Source organism: Herpailurus yagouaroundi, unplaced genomic scaffold, assembly GCF_014898765.1.
Source record: "Herpailurus yagouaroundi ecotype Mexico unplaced genomic scaffold, PumYag 185, whole genome shotgun sequence".
NCBI classification, from domain to species: domain Eukaryota; kingdom Metazoa; phylum Chordata; class Mammalia; order Carnivora; family Felidae; genus Herpailurus; species Herpailurus yagouaroundi.
Window position 1 is genome coordinate 3,221,100 of NW_024412416.1, and position 20,791 is coordinate 3,241,890.

Sequence of the window (20,791 nt, forward strand, 5' to 3'; positions counted from 1 at the left end):
ACACACACACACACACACACACACACACACACACACACACACACACACATTTAAAAGCTACCAAAGATGTAATATGCTTGTGGCCCAGAGAAAATTTTATAATAAAAAATCTAGGACAGCGGCTCGGAAGAAAAATGGCAAAACTGTGTAGCACTTGGATCCAGTGGACCTTGATTTGTGTACCTTTAAAATAGTTATAAATACTGGTTTGTACTTTTAAGGAAAGAGATTGCCGAACTCAGTAAGCTTCCTCAAGGCCAGCGAGCCAGTCTTGGCACAAACCCATTCTCCTGAGAATAAGACTGAGGAAGTCCTGCCTCTGGCCACAAGGAGACCTTGGGAAAGAAGCAAACTTTGGTATTTCCTGTTCTTTTAGGTCCTAAGAGAACAGAAGACAAAGACAGAGGAGATGCCATCTGACTTTGGCCAAAGAAACAATATAGTGACAATCTTCTATCATTTCAAACTCAGTATTCTGGGAAACCAGTGTTTACTCTCGCAGCCCCTGGACCCGATGTTGTGATGTGCTAGCAACAAAGCTTATACTTTTCAGCCATAATCACTGATATGGTTCTGTGTTTAAAAAAATTCTTTTTGTCCCAAACTGTTGAAATTTCTAGAAAACTCTTGAACCCCATTCTAATCTCCATGTAAAAATACTTTATCCTCATTGTAACTCCATTTCTTCTCCCACAAGGGGATTAATTCCGACTGGTATATTTCCGTGCACTGGGGCAGGAGAACAGAAAAATTCAGGGTATTGATCATTCCCTAGTGATGGAGACGATTTCAAAATGGTTGGCAAAATCCTTGAGACGTTTGCCTACCTACCTGAGAACACAATGGAAGATTTTTGTTTTGGCTACATAAACTATCAGGAAATAAAAACATGTCAAGATTAAATTGTACTTACAAAGATGGGCCGGTCCTTTCAGTGTAATTCTTACACTTCGACTGCCTAAAGGAACAGCAATCACATTTTCTTCCCCTGGGAAAGAACACAAGACAAATACGGTAAACCTTGTGCGTGGAAGGCCTAACAACATAAGCAAGTCAGTGAAAACTGGGGGTATTTGCAAAGGGTTCTTTAACCACATTTTTGTCTTATTATCAAGCAATCTCTGGAAAGCACTTACTGTGTGGAAGGCATATTAATACTACTCATAATTTTATCTAAATGCATTAAAATTTTTTTTAAGTTATTATTTATTTATTTTGAGAGAGAGAGAGAGAGAGAAAGAGCGAGTTGGGGAGGAGCAGTGAGAGAGAGAGAGAGAGAGAGAATCCCAAGCAGACTCTGCACCATCAGTGTGGAGCCCAAGGCAGGGCTTGAACTCACGAACTGTGAGATCATGATCTAATCTGAAGTCGGACACTTAACCGACTGAGCTACCCGGGCATCCCTAAAACTTTTTTTAATGTTTATTTATTTTCGAGGGGGAAAGAGAAAGAGCACAAGCAGGGTAGGGGCAGAGAGAAAGAGGGAGACACAGAATCCAAAACAGGCTTCAGGCTCTGAGCCATCAGCACAAAGCCCAAAACAGGGCCCAGACCCAAGAACCACGAGATCATGACCTGAGCCGAAGTTGGATGCTGAACAAACTGAGCCCCCCAGGTGCCCCTTAAATGCATTTTTAAAAGACTAAATTAAAGTTTAAAATCAATGCTACCACCTGTTCAGCCTCTGTCTCCAGGCCTCGTTCAAGTGCTCTGATGGGGGGTGGTCCACACACTAGGGCCCTCGGGCTAAGCCTAGACACACTCATTCACTTATGTCCTTTACCCACAAAGGCAGGATTGGGTGGTTGTAAGCGAGAGAGCAAGACTCACAGGCCTAATCTCTCTACTATCTAGCCCTTCAAAGAAAAAAGTCTGAAGATCCCTCGCCTAGGTAATCACCTTGTGTCTTTATCCTAGTCTTTAGAGATGTTCTTTTCTTCCATGCTGTTACGCATTCTGAAATTAATTCTCATGGCTACATGAGAATCTGGGCTCATGTACAAAATTTTACCCCAGCAGTCCCCCATTTGAACATTAAGTCTATTACTCCATATTAGCCTGTTATCATTGATATGAATTACTTGGAGCACAGACTATTTTTGTGCAACTTCCAGAGAACACATTTTTTTTCTTTTGATAAATTCTGGGACAAAATGGTTGGATCAAAGGATGTTACTATGTTTGCTGACTTGTCTGTAAGTTTTCATTACATACAAATACCTGTTTCTAACGGAAAATTGAAAAAAATGCAAACAAGTAAGGAGATAAAACCATTTCTAATCCTGCTACCCAGAGATTATCACCTCTAACACTTGGATAAATATTCTTTCCAGATTTTGTTTGTTTGTTCCTAATATACATAGGTGCAAAACAAAACAAAACAAAACAATGAACACTATTTAAATGTCCACTATTAAGGGGAGAGGTGAAACAAACAGTGATACACACATACTCAGGAATACTCTACACCTGATAAAAGTAAAGATAAGAAGCTATAGGACTTGATGTGGAATTAAAGCCAACATACATACTGATGACTAAAAAAGGGAAGCTAAAAAACAATATATGTGGGCAATGATTTCTTGGATAAGACACCAAAAGCACAGGCAACAAATAAAAACAAATAAATTGGACTATATCACAATTAAACTTTTGTGCATCAGAGGATACTATGAACAAGAGTAAAAACAGAACGGGAGAAAATATTTACAAATCACATATCAGATAAGGGGTTAATATCCAGAACATACGAAGAACTTGTACAACTCAACAATGAACAACCAACCTAAGGTAAAAACGAGCAAAGGACTGGAACAGACATTTCTCCAAAGAGAATATACACATGGCCATTAAGTGCATAAAAACATGCTCAACATCACTACTCTTTAGGGAAATGCAAAGCAAAACCACAATGAGATCCCACTTCATACCTATTAGGATGGCCATTATAAAAAAAAAAAAAAACATAAAATAAAACCAGAAAATAATCCTTAGGATGAGGAGAAATCGGAATACCCGTGAACCATTGGTGGGAATATAAAATGGTTCTACCACCAGAAAGAACAGTTCCTCAAAATATTATATACAGAACAACCACATGATTCAGCAATTCCACGTCTGGGTTCAAACCCCAAAGAACTGAAAGCAGGGATTCAGACAGAGACTTGCATACCCGCGTTTACAAAATTATTTACAATAGTCAAAGGCGGAAGCAACCCAAGTGTCCATCCACAGATGAGTGGAAAGACACCACGTGGTAAATACATATAATGGAATAGTATTCGTCCTTAAAGGGGGCAATTCTGACACATGCTGTGTAACACGGATGAACCACAAAGATGTTATGCTATGTGAAATAAGCCAGTCACAAAAGGATAAATATTGTATAATTCCATTCGTATGAGTAGTCAAGTTCACAGAGACAGAAAGGAGAATGGTGGGTGTCAGGAGTTGGGGTAGGAGACAATGGAGGGTTCTTGTTTGTTTAGTGGGTACAGACTTTCAGTTTTGCAAGATAAAAAAGGCTGGAGACAGATGGTGGTAATAATGGTTACACACCAACGTGAACGTATTTAATGCCACTGAACGATACGCTTAAAAATGATTAACATGACTGGGGAGCCTGGGTGGCTCAGTTGGTTAAGCATCCAACTTCTGCTCAGGTCATGATCTCACAGCTTGTGGGTTCAAGCCCTGCATTAGGCTCTGTGCTGATGGCTCAGAGTGTGGAGCCTGCTTCTGCTTCTGTGTCTCCCTCTCTCTCTGCCCTTCCCCCACTCACGCTCTGTCTCTTTCTGTGTCAAAAATAAGTAAACATTAAAAAAAATTAAAAAATGATTAACATGATCAATTGTAGGTTATGCATAATTTACCACATTAAAAATGTGTAAGACACAAACTCATTATAAAGTACATGTGTTTAAGTATTGCATTCTCATGTATATGTAATTTTTTAAAATTTTTTAATGTTTATTTATTTTTGAGAGAGACAGAGCATGAGCAGGGGAGGGGCAGAGAGAGAGAGAGGGAGACGCAGAATCTGAAACAGTTCCAGGCTCTGAGCTGTCAGCACAGAGCCCGATGTGGGGCTCAAACCCACAAACTGTGAGATAATGACCTGAGCCAAAGTCAGACACACAACCAACTGAGCCACCCACGGGCACCCCCGTGTATATGTAACTTATAGCAATATATACATGTATATATTATAATACATTGTGTTGTATATGGATACATGGAATAACATGGTATAAACATAATAATATGAGAATGCATAGCACTGTGCAACTGCATATCAGAAAATAACAGAGTGAGATTTTAATTATTTAACCCTTTAAATTCATGGAAGAGTTTTCACCAAACTGTTGACAGTGGTTAACTGGGGAAAGGGATGAAAGTTCCAGAAATTACTGAAGAAGACCATAGTTCTGTATTTTTTTACTTTTGTATAATGGCAATGTACTGATGAGTTACTTTTCAAATACAATATTATAAAGCGAGTAACATTTTTTACAAAAGAAGATAGAAACTGGAAAGGAAAAAAAGGACCAGGGCCAAAAAGTTTTACTGGATGAGTGTTGGAAAACCTTAAGTAAATAGGTACGTTGCACATAAAAAGAAGACTGAGGGGCACCTGGGTGGAGTCTTTTGGGTGTCTGACTTCAGCTCAGGTCATGATCTCGCAGTTTGTGGGTTCGAGTCCTGCACCGGGCTCTATGCTGACAGCTCAGAGCCTGGGGCCTGCTTTAGATTCTGTGTCTCCCCCTCTCACTGTCCCTCCCATGTTCATGCTCTGTCTCTCTCTGTCTCTCAATAATAAATAAACATTAAAAAAATTTAAAAAAAAAGAAGATGGAAAGGTTCTCAGTAATATATAACTAAAATAACTCAGATACCCAAACCAAACACAGCACAAAAATAAACAGATGAACCAAATCTTATTTATGATCATAGATATAAAAACTAAAACAAAGCAAATTAATTACAGATTGTACCACAAGAATTATGTACCATGACTAAACAGAATATATGCTAAAAACCATTGATTTAACATGATAAAAACTTGTTAATATAATTGGTTACATTAAGAGATCAAAAAAGTTAAATGTTATGATCATTAAATGAATATAAGAAGGTATCTGATGAAATTCAGCATACATTATAAGATTCCTACTAAAGCCAGGAATAGAAGGAAGCATCCTTAATTTAATAAAGAATCAGAAGCATGAGCAGACTTAGTGGTGAAACATTAGAATTATTTCCATGTAGTCAGGAACAAAATGAGGATTATCGTCACCATTTTTTTCCATACTCTTCTGGGGATCACTTTCTTACTCAATGTAATTAGAAAACAAATAACATATAAAAATATATATTGGAAAGAAAAAATTTTAATGCCATTATTTGTAACTTGTCTAAGTAAAAATTCAAGAAGAAAAATCCATTACAGGTCAATATCCCTGAAGAATATAGATGAAAAAATTGTCAACAAAATGCTAGCATACCACATTCAGCAGCACGTTAAAACGATCATTCACCAAAATCACGCAGGATTTATTTTCCTAGGATGCAAGGATGGTTCGATATACAATCAATGTGATACATCACATTAACAGAATAAACGAAAAGAATCATATGATCATCTCAATAGAAACAGAGAAAACACATCTAACAAATTCGACATCCACTCATGATAAAAACTCTTAACAAATTAGGGATAGAAGGGACATATCTCAACATATTAAAGGCAATATATGACAAGCCCACAGCTAGCATCATATTCAATGGTGAAAGGTTGAAAGCTTTTCCTCTAAGATCAGGAACAACACAGACATTCCCATTCTCACCACTTGTATTCAACACAGCACTGGAAGTACTAGCTGGAGTAGCCAGGCAAGAAAGAGATAACAGGCATCACAATTGGAAAAGAAGAAGTAAAATTGTCTCTATTTGCAAGTGACGTGATTTTACATAAAGACCCTTGAACAATGCAGAGATTAGGGACACCAATCACTCACGCCATCAAAAATCTGCCTATAACTTCCTCAAAAACTTAACTGCTAATAGCCTACTCTTGACCAGAAGCCTTACCAAAAACATAAACAGTTGATGAATGCATATTTTGTATGATACGTGTATTATACACTACATTCTTACAATAAAGTAAGCTCAAGAAAAGAAAATATTAAGAAAATCATAGCAAGAGGAAACACATTTACAGGGCTGGACTGTATTTATCAAAACAAAAATGCACATATAAGTGGACCCATGCAGTTCAAACCCATTGCTGTTCAAGTGTCAACTATCTCGAAAATCCAAAGACATGACCAAAACCATGTTGATCTAATAACAAATTCAGTAGAGTTGCAATATACAAAATTAGCATACAAAAATCAATAGCATTTCTATACACTAAAAGTAAATCTGAAAAAAAGTAAAGAAATTGATCTCATTTACCATAGCATCAAAAACAATACTTAGGAATCAACTTAACTAAGGAGGTGAAAGATCTCTACTCTGAAAACTGCGAGACCATGATGAAAGAAACTGAAGATACATATACATCTGAAGGCATCTTAAGTTCATGGGCTGGAAGAATTAGTATTGTTAAGATGTCAATACTACCAAAGGCCATCTATAGATTTGATACAATCCCTTTAAGATTCCAACAGCATTTTTTACACAAGTAGAAAAAATAGTCGTAAAATTTACATGGAACCACAAAAGACTGTAAATAGCCAAAGAAATCCTGAGAAGGAAGAACATAGCAGGAGGCATCAAACTTTTGGATTTCAAAGCTAGACTTAACAGGCTACACTTATTAAAACAGTGTGGTATATAATAACAACAACACAAACAGACCAACAAAAAGTATTAAGAGCCCAGAAATAAACCCAAGCACATACAGTCAACTAATACTTGACAATGGAGCCCAGGATACTCAATGGAGCAAAGATGGTCTCTTCAATAAATGTGTTGGAATAACTGGATTTTTACACATAAAAGAATGAAACTGGACCGATATCTTACACCATTAACAAAAATTAACCTGAAATGGGGCACCTGGGTGGCTCAGTTGGTTAAGCATCCAACTTCAGTTCAGGTCATGATCTCACAGATTGTGAGTTCGAGCCCCGCCTCAGGCTCTGTGCTGACAGCTCAGAGCCTGGGGCCTGCTTCGGATTCTGTGTCTCCCCACCTTTCTCTCTGTCCCTCCCCTGCTTGATCTCTGTCTCTCTCTCAAAAATAAACATTATTTTTTTAATTAACCTGAAATGAATTAGAGATTTAAATGTAAGAGATTTAAATGGGAAACCAGGAAACTCTGGAAAAAAACATAGGAATAGGTGCTCCTTGACATGGGTCTTGTCAACATTTTTATTGCACAAGCAATAAAATAAAATATAAACAAATGGGACTACATCAAACTAAAAAGGCTTTGCATAGCAAAAGAAACCATCATCAAAGTGAAAAGACAACCTATGGAATGGGAAATATACTTGTAAACCATATATCTGATAAGGGGTTAATATCCAAAAGTTATAATGAATTCATACAACTCAACAGCAAAACAAACAAACAAAAACCCAATTTTAAAATGGGCAAAAGACATGAATAGTCGTATCTCCAAAGAAGATATATGAAAGACCAACAGGTACTTGAAAAGATTCTCAACACTCCTGGCCATCAGAAAAATACAAATTAAAACTACAATGAGCCATCGCCTCATGCCTGTCAGAATGGCCAGAATCAAAAAGACAAGAGATAACAAATGCTGGCACAGATGTGGATAAAAGGAAACCCTTCTGCACTGTTGGTGGGATTATAAATTGTAACACCTACCATGGAAAACAGTATGAAGGATCCTCAAAAAACTAAAACTAGAACAATTATATGATCTAGCAACTCCACTTCTGGGAATATATCCAAAGGAAATGAAAACACTAACCCAGAAAGATATCTGCACCTGCATGAGCACTGCAGCATTATTTACAAAAGTCAAACATGGAAATCAATAGATGAACAGATATAAGTCAATCTATGCCTATGTCTATGTCTATGTCTATATAAATGTATGTGTACACACACACACATACACACACTGGAATATTATTCAGCCATAAAAAATGCGGAAATCCTACCATCTACAAGAATATGGGTGGACCCTGAAGGCATAATGCTAAGTGAAATAAGTCAGATGGGGAAAAAATACTGTATGATTCCACTCATATGCGGAGTCTAAAAACAAAACAAAACAAAACACAAACCCATAGACAAAGAGATCCAACTTGTGATTACCAGAGACAGAGGGAGAGGGGAGGGGGAATTGGAAGAAAGTGATCAAAAGGTACAAGCTTCCATTTCCAAGAAATTTAAGAATAGGGATGTAATGTACAGCATGATGACGATAGCTAACCGTGATATAGAACATATAGGAGAAATTTTCTCATCACAAGGAGAAATTTTTTTTCCTTTTTCCTTTTCTTATTTCTTTTCTTTTTATTGTATCCACATGAGAAGATGAATGTTAGCTAAACCTCTGTGGTAATCATTTCACAAAATATGTAAGTCATGTTGTATGGTTCAAACCTATACAGTGATGTTTGCCATTTACTTTTCAATAAAACTGGGGAAAAACACTATAACTCCCCCAAAATTCAGAAAGTATTGATATTAAATAAACTGTTTTCCTGCATTGTAATTAATATTTAATTATGTACTATAACGATATTTTATAGCTAATACATATTATACTTATTAAAAGGTTAATATATTAATATACAATATTACATATGTATACATACACTCCAGTATTTATTCCTAGTCTGTCTCCTGAAAATCCAAAAAATATTAACCAACTCAGTAGCAATGAACACCCATGCATCCATATGGTGTCTCCAAATACCATTTCCCACTAAAAAGAACCAACGCGTCTTTAAAGAAATGGTTCCGTCCAGGTCTGGGTCAGAAAATGAACTAGATAATCCTAGAACACTATGGAATAACAAAAGTATGGGAGCTCTCAAAGACATGAGTCATGTGAACTGAACTGGAATTACATGAAAAGGAGTCAACATAAGAGTATCCAACTGGGCAAAAATGTGACAATTTGAACATTAATAAGAATAATAACTGCAATGGAGCAGATCACATGAAATATGTTTAAATCCTTAAGCTCATACTAACACTGGGAAAAAATCACTGGTCACATTTTGAGGATGCTACAAGCCAACTCATTATTTTGAAAAATGGTAAATAAAGACAAAAGAATAATGCATTTACCATGCCTTTCCACACAAATTACACTTCAGGGAAACCAAATAGTTTATGAGGTATAGTTTTTCTTTATAGAAGTATCCAAGCTGATAAATGAAGCACTTACATAATATTATCATTTATACATTAATTATCACTGATGGCTATAGCATCACAATAAGACAGAAAACCATACGTCATGTGCCTCCTAATACGGTGTGATAGGAAATGCATAACACCAGCTTTAAACTATTCTTACCAGAACAAGCAAATACATCGGAATATGATCAAGCCTTTACATCTAACTACCTATTGACACGAAATGTATAGTGCAAAGGAACATAATACACCACATCATGGAAATGTAATGAGAAAAATATAGATTATGGGAAAACCTGTTAGACAAATAAACAGTTTCCTTAACAAATAAATCTCAAGGGAAAAAAATAGAAGGGTGTGCTTATAATGAAAAATGAATTAAACATAATTAAGAATAAAAAGAGAGAACATACTTCTAATTAAAAAATAACGAAGAGACATAACATCCAAATGCAACATACAGACCTTATATAGAGACTAATTTGAATAAGTAAGCAAAAATGATGGAGTAAGGACTCTGAAAGCCACTCTTTCATGAAAATACTAGGAAAAAACTGTCAGAATTCACCGTTTCAAAATTCTGGAAAGTAACTTAAGGCTTGTAGAGCAAAGCCTAAGCTCAAATCTGAGAAAAATTGATTAAAGAAAATCTCCTGATAAGAACCACAAATTCTGTGGCATTTTAAATAGCCTGTTCCCATATTCCCCATCCTCAGCCTCTGTTGTAACCTTAAAGACCAACAGCATTATCACTGTGAAAATCAGCAGCCCAGAAGATGCCGGAAGATGCTGCAGGGGCAGAATATGGTTGGGGCTCCTTCAAAGCCCCAATTCTCAACTGTCATTGCTTGACTTGCACAGTGGTTCCCTGGAGGGCCTCACTCACAAAGCTGTCTTTATTTTACGTACCTAGGGGTCTGCCCAGTACAAACAGCCTTTTCCTGAGGGGCGCTTGTCCAAAACAATCAGAGGCAATTTGTTAACATTGAGGCTGCCCAAGGTGGTAGATAACAGCTGAAGAAAACCATAAGCTATCCAAAAAGCTTAAAGGGGAAATCTGGAGAAATAGAGATGTCCACAGGGGGCTTTGGAAAGCTCCATCGTATTCCTGGGAATCTAGAAGGCCACACATACAGGCTGGGCTATATGCATGTCACGGCTGTGAGTATACTCAGAAAAGACCTGAAAAGGCCCTACGTTCTCACCCCTGGCTGACCTTGAGGCTCTGCAACAAGAAGGAAGTGCAGATTATAACAGAGTTGTCAGATGCCTGGCTGAGTGTTGAATTGTGCCTCCACACATACATAGAGCCCTTCAGCAAAGACTTGTTGATTTCAGACATTTTAAGTCTCTATCCAATCACTAGTTGACCGCTAAACCAACTGAGCACAGTCTTCAGTAGCTACATGGGACAAAGGATACAGACCTCACAAAACTGGGTCCGAGAAAATCACTAAACAAACAGTAGCCACCAAGAGTGACACACTAGGGGTGGGGTGGGGCGGGGAGAATTTGATTTCCAGATATGCAAGATTATATTGAAGATGTCTAATTTTCAACAAAAAGTTACAAGACCTACAAAAAAAAAAATAAGAAAGTATGGCTCATACACAGGAAAAATAAAAGCAACCAATAGGAACTGTATCTAAATAAGCCCAGAGTTGGAATTTTAGACAAAAACCTTAAACAAGCTATTTTTTTTTTAATTTTTTTTTCAATGTTTATTTATTTTTGCGACAGAGAGAGACAGAGCATGAATGGGGGAGGGGCAGAGAGAGAGAAAGACACAGAATCGGAAACAGGCTCCAGGCTCTGAGCCATCAGCCCAGAGCCCGACGCGGGGCTCGAACTCATGGACCGCGAGATCGTGACCTGGCTGAAGTCGGACGTAAACAAGCTATTTTAAATATGCTCAAAGAACTAAAAGAAATCATATTTAAACTGAACAAGTAAAGTATAATATTTATGAGATGATCTGAAAAAGTGAACACAGACTGGATATTTGATGATATTAAGGGATTAGTGTTAATTTTTAGATATAATAATGGCTTTGTGATTACGTTTTTAAAGAGTCCTAATTTAGGGGCGCCTGGGTGGCTCAGTCGGTTAAGCACCTGACTTCAGCTCAGGTTGTGATCTCGCCCTTCTGAGTTTGAGCCCCATACCAGGCTCTGTGCTGACAGCTTAGAGCCTGGAGCCTGCTTAGGGTTCTGTGTCTTCCTCTCTCTTTGCCCTACCCCACTCACGCTCTGTCTCTCTGTCTCTCAAAAATGAATAAACGTTAATTTTTTTTTTTTAAGAGAGTCTTAATTTAGAAGAATAAAGGTCTAAGATTTAAACTTAATACCCTGGAAAATATATAAAAAAATAAAACAGAAATCATGATATGATTGTCAGACAAAGTTTAACTCAAGGGAAAAACACATTAAATATTTAAAGGAAGAGCACTTCATAATAATCTAGGGAATAACTCAGCTATCATGACCTTCATATGTGCTTTAGATTAATGGTACTGAAATATATGAAGCAAAATCTATAGGAACATAAGGAGAAACAGGAGAAAATGCCTATTAATAATAAGACAACAATACACAACGTGGGGCTTGAATGACGACCCTGAGAGCATGACCTGAGAAAGCACCTAGACTCGGGACACTCAACCGACTGAACCATGGAGGTGCCCCGTATCTTTCGATTCTTTAAAAAAAAATTTTTTTTAATGTTTATTCATTTTGGAGAGAAAGACAGAGTGTTAGCAGGGGAGGGTCAGAGAGAGGGAGACACAGAATCTAAAACAGGCTCCAGACTCTGAGCTGTCAGCACAGAGCCCGACGCTGGGCTCGAACTCACAAACCAATGAGATCGTGACCTGAGCTGAAGTCAGACGCTTAACCGACTGAGCCACCCCAGGTGCCCCAAGAATTAAAATGACCAGAAGATTATGAAAAGATGCCCAACTCACTGGTAATCACAGAAATGCAAACTGAAAACAAGATACATTTCGCTCATCCCATTAGTAAAAACGAAATGCTCTCATAAATTTTAATCTGTTTGTGAGGATGATGGTAAATCCTATGGGAGGAAAAATTAGCAATGTCTTTGAAAAATAAAAACACATAATCAAAGATACACTTGTACAAAGGTGAACATGCACAGCAAAACCAAGAAAAAAACCTAAATGTTCATTTATATGAGTCTGGTTAAATAGATCATGGCACATCTTCCTAGGCCAACACTTTAAAAAGATAAAGCAGACTTTTGAGAAGTAATAGGAAAAACCTCAGTGATAAAATTCAGTTGTAAAAAAATTATATTTAATGATTGGTTCTGTATGGCTCTCAAATGCATATGTGTATGAAGGTCTGTGTTATGTTATTCACACAGGACAAACACGACTCATAAGACACAACAGCCTAAGCTCGTAAAGTTTTGCAAGAGTGCTCAGCCCAAGTGATGTGCCCGGATAGGTTTCTGTCAGCTCGGAGAAAGCCTTCTAATTTACATGCATTTTCAGAACAAACTTTTATTGCATATACAATGTGCTATTTGTTTACTGTACAAAATTTACAGCATCCAGGCAAAGAAAGTAAGCATGTCATGAATCAGTCACAACACCGATATGTTATCATATTATTGTGTATTCTTCTTGGGGTGCTGGGAAATTGTTGACTATGTATAACACATATTAATAACTCATGGTAACATTAATTAATATTATGGCATTATTTAATTAATGAGTTAAAACATTAAGGAATATTTTTTTCTAAAAATATGAAAAGGGACAGAAGGATATACTCTGGAAGGTAAGTCACCCTCTATGACCTCACAAACTCCAAAGCAATTCCGTTCTTTAGGGGCCGGCACTACAGATATTCGTTATGTGTGTGCGTGCGTGCTCTAACCACCACCCACTCAAGGTAACTCAAAGGTTACACACTCAAGTGGAACCTTTCAGACCAGAACCCGTGGCATGTGATTTTAGCCAGAAGAGCTGAAACCTGGGAACAAATGTTCTGCTGCGTAGAAGGCAACGAATCCCCAGTTGTTCACAGTACTAACCTTGGAGAGAAGCGGACATCGTAGGGCAGCCGGGACAGGGGGCAGCTAGGGATGGGGGACAACCTATAATCCAGTGTTAAGGATTTAACGTCCCTAGAATTACGGGAAAAGAAACCTGTACTTCCAGCGTTAAACACCTTCTCCCAAGGGGCAATCTCCTATCATTTCTGTAACTCTCCAGGACAGCGCGATACATCTGAGGAAGTCTCGATGATACTTTTATAGGGTTGTACCTCCCAGAAGCACCTGGAGAACTTGTTAAAGCACAGATTCCTGCTCCAGCCATTGAAATCCTGACCCAGAAGCAAAGGGTGGAACTCAAGAATGTGCCCATCCTGCAGCCTCCCAGGGGTGCCGATTCTGCACGCTTGTGAGCCCTGCTGTGCGTAGCACTGATATGGGGCGGAGAGAGGGGAGACGCCGGTCCTGATGACAGTAAAGGAGGCCTGTGCCACGGTCACAAACTTGTCAGCATGGCTTCACCTTTCCTGCAGAAACGGCACAGCTCTACCTTTGACCAGAAATGCAGCGAGAAGTCTAGTAAGATAGAGGACTTTGAGGAGGGAGGTACCAACAGTACAATAGTACGTCCATAGCACTAGGAAAAAAAAAAAAATGTCAATGGGCTTTGTAAAAGCAGTTTCAATTAGTAGCGGGCGCAGGAGGCTGTGGTTTGAGAAGTGAAGCGACAATGAAAGGGCTGAGCAGAAGTATAAGCAGTTTTGCCAAAAGCTGTCAGTAAAGGTAGGTGAAAGATTAGGGTAGCAGCGAAAGATGTGGAGAATTTAAAATACCTATATTTTTATATGTGATGCACACAAAATCGTTAAAATTATACTTGCTTGACATCACTCATCCTCAGGGAAATGCAAATTAAACCCACAGCGAGAGACGATTGTGCACCTGTCAGAACAGTGAAAATCAAAAACAAGAAATCTCAAGTACCGGGGAGGGTATGGAGAAGGAGGAACCCTCGTGAACTGTTGGTGGGAATGCAAACTGGTGCAGGCACTGTGGAAAACAGCGTGGAGGTTCCTCAAAGATTAAAAATAGAATTACCATATAATTCACTAATTCCACTCCTGGGTATTTACCCAAAGGGAATGAAAACACTAATGTGAAAAGATACACGCACCCCTATGTTTACTGCGGCACTGTTTACAATAGCCAAGATATGGAAACAGCCCAAGTGTCCGTTGATTGATGAATGGATAAAGAAGAGGCGATGTATATACAATGGAATATTACTCAGCCATAAAAACGAATGAAATGTTGCCATTTGCAACCATGTGGATGGAGCTGGAGAGTGCCACGCTAAATGAAAACAAGTCAGACAGAGAAAGACAAATACCATATGATCTCATTCATATGTAAGAATTCAAGAATTCAAGAAACAAAACAAACGAACAAAGGAAAGAAAAAGAGACCAAAACAAACAAAGAACCCAGATTCGAAAATACAAACACGCTGATGGCCACTGGAGGGGAGGGAGGCGGGGGTGGGTGGGTGAACTAGGGTATGGGGACCAGGAGTGCACCTGTCGTGATGAGCACTGAGAAGTGTACAGAACTGTTGAATCGCTGTATTGTACACCTGAAATATACCACTTTGTGTTAATTATACTCGGATAAAAAATTATACTTGCATTTAAAGTGGGAGAAATCTGGGGTCTCTTTTAACCCTGATGGGAAAGGGAGAGAGGGAGGGATAGAGGAGAGAGAGGAGATCATGGGCGGCGTGAGATCTCTGAGGAAGCAGAGGGGCTGGAATCCAGAACACAGATGGAGAGATTAATTAGCCCTGGAAAGAAAGACCCTTGTGCTTCTAGAACAGGAGGCAGCAAGGCATGATTGCACACAGCTGCAGGGCGAGGTCTCTTCGGGTGGTCTCTGTTCTACGGAGATGTTCTTCACAATCTTCTCTGGAGTCTAGCATACAATCGGTTTTTCTAAATGGCCCATAACTGCTTGAAAAGACAGTATACTCCCTCCAAACGCAATGTCCAGAAATACCCGTTCGTGTAACAATAATTACATTGTGTGTCAAAGTTTCTCATAGTAGTTACTTCTTCCAATTTCTTCTTACACACTTAAAGGGTTTTTTTCTTCTTTATATATTTTGACGGAACGGCATTTGTTTGCAATTTGTTTGCAATTTTGCAATTTGATTGCAATTTGTTTGCAATTTTGAAAACTGATTTTTGATTACCGATGGATCTAAAGTACTCACCTTTGTTATTTTCTTTTTTGCCTGAAGTTCTACTCGCTCTGATATAAATACGGCAATCATGCTTTGTCTGTCTGGTCTATCAGAGTCCTCCTGGTCAATTCCCCTTCAGTCTGGAGCCACCCAGAGCTGGAGATCGTGCAGGAGGGAGGAGGCTAAGTACAGTGGGAGCAGGCTCATCCTCGTGTGTCCGGGCACGCGACATACAGACCATTTAACGTGTCTTATCACAAGTTTGCAAAAGAGACCACCAATCAGATCTGACTCGGAGGCCGCTTTAACATACACCTTCCAATGGCATAGGATCCAATGGTTGAGAACGTAGCGTGCGGAGGGAAGACTCCTTCTCTGTCCCATCCTACAATATGATGGCAATAGGTCCACGTCTGGGAGCACTCAGATTTGGTGGTGGTGGGGACGGCGGTGGTGGTGACAGATTACCGGTTCTGGCTGAGTATTTTCAGTGTTTGAACTATTCCAAAACGTGTTTAACATTTAAATTCAAGTTAGTTAACATACAGTGTCGTCTTGGCTTCAAGGGTTGAACCCAGTGATCTATCTCTTACCTGTGACACCCAGTGCTCGTCCCAACAGGTGCCCTCCTCAACGCCCATCCCCCATTTAGCCCATCCCCCCACCCACCTCCCCTCCAGCAACCCTCAGTTTGTTCTCTGTCTTTGAGAGTCTCTTATGGTTTGCCTCCCTCTCTGTCTCTATCTTATTTTTGCTTCCTTTCCCCTATGTTCATCTGTCGTGTGCCTCAAATTCCACATATGAGTGAAATCGGGATATGTGTCTCTTAAATTTGGAGTAGAAGATCCTTCACACTGCTACTCACTGGGCCATTTCCCAGGGCTGCTTCTTGTCACACATTAAATGTCACCTGCATTATGTTTACTCTACAAACTATCGGGAAAGGCCATATGGATGGGGGTCAGGGTCACAGGTGCTGGAGCCACATGACCTGGGTTGGAATACCACTGCTGCCACTTGGGACTGCTGTGTGACCTGGGGCAAGTTTCTTGCCTTCTCTGAGCCTCAGAGGCATCTGTAAAATAAGGATAATAAGCATACTTGTTTCAAGGAAGTTTTGAGGAGGTTCAATGAGGTAAGTTACGCACCGGGCTTAGAAGAGAACATAACCACCAGAAGGGCTGGGTAAGGGTAAGTTATTCAAACTTCACTGAGCACTTACTACGTCCCCAGGCAGAATGCCAGGTAACTTGAGATAAATTACCTCCTTTATTCTAATACAGTTACAATAAAAATTTTATTAACTTTTCTACAGTTCAGAGAACTGGATTTTTTTTTTTTCAGGTTGAAATGACTTTGCCAAGATCACAGATTTCCAAGGCACTAGGGCTGAGGTCAAAACCAAAAGTTACTCTTAACTCTTCTACCGTGAGACCAAAGTATAATTGTGTAAACCCAAACTCACTCATCAGAAGCCTGTGCAGCACAGACTTTCTGTTTCATGGGTTTCACTTGTTTTGCAATCTCGGGGCTGACCTAAGGATCCATGAAATTTGCTTCCACGGATTTCCCTCCCACACATAAGTGCTCAACCCCAGCTGTTCCATCATATTTTTTGTATGTCTCATTTCCTGCTACAGATCGCAGTTCCACTAAGTAGCAAGATGTACGGGAAATAAACTGTCCACACAATATTAACTAATCAATAAACATCAGGGTCAGCCCAGGACTGTAATTTATAGCAGATTGTTTATTTCACAGTGAAGTCCAACTAGAACTGCACCAACCTGAACTATCTGTTCCACGGTAATATGGGAAAAGAGAAGAAGTTTTATGTTCGCTTTGACAACCTCACTCCCACTCCCCGTTTTTTTGTTTTGTTTTGTTTTTTTATTTTCTTAATTTGGTGGGTTGGCTTTTCTGCTGGACAAAACTTTTTGTCAGGTATTTTACGTGTTACTTTTCTGGACCTTGCACATTTATGTCTCCTTCTGTTCTTTTTTTTTTTTTTTTAATGTTTATTTATTTATTTTGAGGCGTGGGGCAGAGAGAGGGGGAGACAGAGAATCCCAAGCAGGTTCTACGCTGTCAGTGCAGAGTCCGACGTGGGGCTCGAACCCATGAACTGTGAGATCATGACCTGAGCCAAAATCAAGAGCCAGACACTTACCCAACTGAGCCACCCAGGTGCCCCTCCAGAGAGATTTCTTTAGGCTAAAACTGACACACACATCCTGCCCCCAGTCTCCATTCCCAAGGAACGAAGGAGTGTTTTTAAAAAGGAAGAAAGGCATCCCAATAAATGCTAATGCAAATTATAACAACAACCTTATGGAAAAATTGGAAAGAATACCTATTTTCCTTTCGAATGAGACAGCGGCCGTGAAAGCATTCTGTAAACTGAGAAATGATGGTGCTTGTGAACGCTCTCACGTACAGATCGCTGCTTGGTGTCTTTTACACTAGAAGGGGGTAGTCGTGTGACGCTGTGCAGAGCAGGGGACGATAACTTTCCAAAGTCAGGGAGTCGGGTTTGATTCAAGTTCACCTGCCGCTCTGTGTGTGCAGTAGAGGGCTGTAGGAGGCAGATGACCGGAAAGTCAGCGTGTGGAGACACCGGTCCTGCAGCTGGACCGCCATCCAGGCCGCCTTTTGTAGCTCGAGGTGGGACAAATGAGACATGCAGGAGCAAAGACAGGGGAAAGTCAAACTCAGAAATCAACAACCACTTTTTAAAAGTAGAGAGGAAGGGCGCCTGGGTGGCTCAGTCGGCTGGGCATCCGACTTCGGCTCAGGTCACGATCTCGCGGTCTGTGAGTTCGAGCCCCGCGTCGGGCTCTGTGCTGACGGCTCGGAGCCTGGAGCCTGCTTCCGATTCTGTGTCTCCCTCTCTCCCTGCCCCTCCCCAGCTCATGCTCTGTCTCTTACTCAAAAATAAATCAACTTAAATAAATAAATTAATAAATAAATGTAGAGAAGGGACATGCTGGAGACCTGATTTGGCAAGAACAACCAGCTGCAGGCTGATAAACGGCCTCTCGTACCCACACCTGCCCTGCTATGACATCCCTGGTCCTGCCGTGAGCTAACTCCATGCTCCATCACGGGAGTCTAATATCCCTGCACCTGCACCTGAGCGTCCTGGGCCGTCAGCCCCTGTGTCTATGCACAACCATCAGCTCCCAACCTGGAGCTGCGCTTCTTTCCTGGCCTCAGACGCCTTGCCCTCAAAAGAGCGTGGTGACAGGCAGGGTGCCTGCGAGTGTCCCCTCCCGTGCTCACTTCCAGGACTCACTCTGAACGGCATGCCGCGGCGGGGGCGGGGGCTACGTTACGCATAAGCAGCGGGCAACAACCTTCTGTCCAGATGCTGCCCAGCAACCTGGCATAACTGTCCCCTCTTCCCTCTATACTGCATCTAAGAAATCAAGAGCCTGGTGGGGGTTAGATGGTCATTTGCCTACTGACGCTGGCGGGATGTCGGGATGCAGGATGTGTCACCCCAAATACGCCACTTTGGCATACTGATTATTTAAAAAAAATTTTTTTTTTAATTTTTTTTTTCAACGTTTATTTATTTTTGGGACAGAGAGAGACAGAGCATGAACGGGGGAGGGGCAGAGAGAGAGGGAGACACAGAATCGGAAACAGGCCCCAGGCTCTGAGCCATCAGCCCAGAGCCCGACGCGGGGCTCGAACTCACGGACCGCGAGATCGTGACCTGGCTGAAGTCAGACGCTTAACCGACTGCGCCACCCAGGCGCCCCTAAAAAATTTTTTTAATGTTGACTTATTTTTGAGAGAGACAGAGCGTGAGCGGGGAAGGGGTAGAGAGAGAGGGAGACACGAATCTGAAGCAGGCTCCAGGCTCCGAGCCGTCAGCACAGAGCCCGACACGGGGCTCGAACTCATGAGCTGTGAGATCATGACCTGAGCCGAAGTCGGACGCTCAACTGACTGAGCCGCCCAGGCGCCCCGGCATACTGATTATCTTGATTTAAAGGTACTTGCGAAGCAGCAGGTGGAGGGACGCTCTGCCCCTCCTCTGTCCTCTTGAATGCACAAGCTAAATCTCCTGTGAGAAAGGTCTCCTCCCTGGACCAGGGGGTTAGAAGCAGCTTTCTCTCCAGAGACAGGGAACTGAGGACTGAGGAGGCTTCATGGGTAAACCTTGTAACTACTTCACCATTTACTACCACAGCCCAATCCCCTTGTCTTGTCAACGCTCCGCGAATCTATCATTCCTTTGTTTAAAAGGTAGAAAAGCTTCCCGCTTTGGCCACTTCTTTGAGTCTCCTGTCTCTGTGGGGCTCCCATATGTACGCACGTAATTAAATTTCTTTTTCTCCTGTTACTCTGTCTTCTTATTACTAGGGGCTGTGAACCAAGAACCTGGAAGGGTAGAGGGAAAATGATCTTTCCTGCACTGCAGGGACGTCAGAGGCTGAAAAGCAGAGGCGTTAACCGGAGGCACAGATGAGAGTCACTACCTGGAGACTCTGGCAACATGGAAGTGTCCAGATTTATCCCCCAAAACTCTAGGGTAGGGCCTGAGGGCTAGAACACGGACCAAGTTCCCCAGAGGGTCCTGATGTGCATGCAGCAGTACGAGCCACGGGGTGGGCTCTGATGGGGGGGGGGGCGGGGTCTGATGGGGGGACGACGGGCAGGTTGGCTGCGGCAGCCTTTGCTCCACTTCTGCTTCCATTTTTGTGCTACCTGTGTTCCGACCCTATCCCTCTAGACCTCAGTGCACATTTCTTGCTCATCTGGGAAGACCTCTCAGGAGGCTGGGGAGCACATGAACTCTGAAGTCAGACCCGCTGGGGCACTGACTTGTTGGGGTGAGACTTTGAACAAGGCATTGCATTTCACTGAGCCCCTGGGTCACTGTCCATGTTTGTCAAAGGGGAGGCTGTAAACAGTACCTACTCTGTAGGGTTATGGTGAGGAATAAACCATATCATACATAAAAGTACTCAGCACAGCACCCACAAATAAGTGTACAGCCTATGGAGGCCCCTATTATTATTACCGTCCCGATAATTATTATTATTCTTAATAATCCCAGAGCACTCCATGGTTAGTGGATGTCAGTTCTCCTGGGTGACGCCAGGTGTGACAGGGCTTGGCCACCAATAGGCTGCTTCCGCTTTTCATTCACGTGGGCAGCTGGTCT

At 41.0% G+C, this 20,791-nt stretch overlaps 1 protein-coding gene across 2 annotated transcripts in view; it reads right to left on the reverse strand.

Annotated features, from left to right (window-relative positions):
- ADAMTSL3 (ADAMTS like 3) overlaps positions 1-20,791 on the reverse strand; it is a 369,755-nt gene that overhangs the window by 169,312 nt on the left and 179,652 nt on the right. For both annotated transcript variants that reach the window (XM_040493500.1, XM_040493501.1), the window contains one exon: positions 914-988. In XM_040493500.1, the coding sequence (XP_040349434.1) occupies positions 914-988 (75 nt within the window). The remainder of the gene's footprint in view (positions 1-913; positions 989-20,791) is intronic.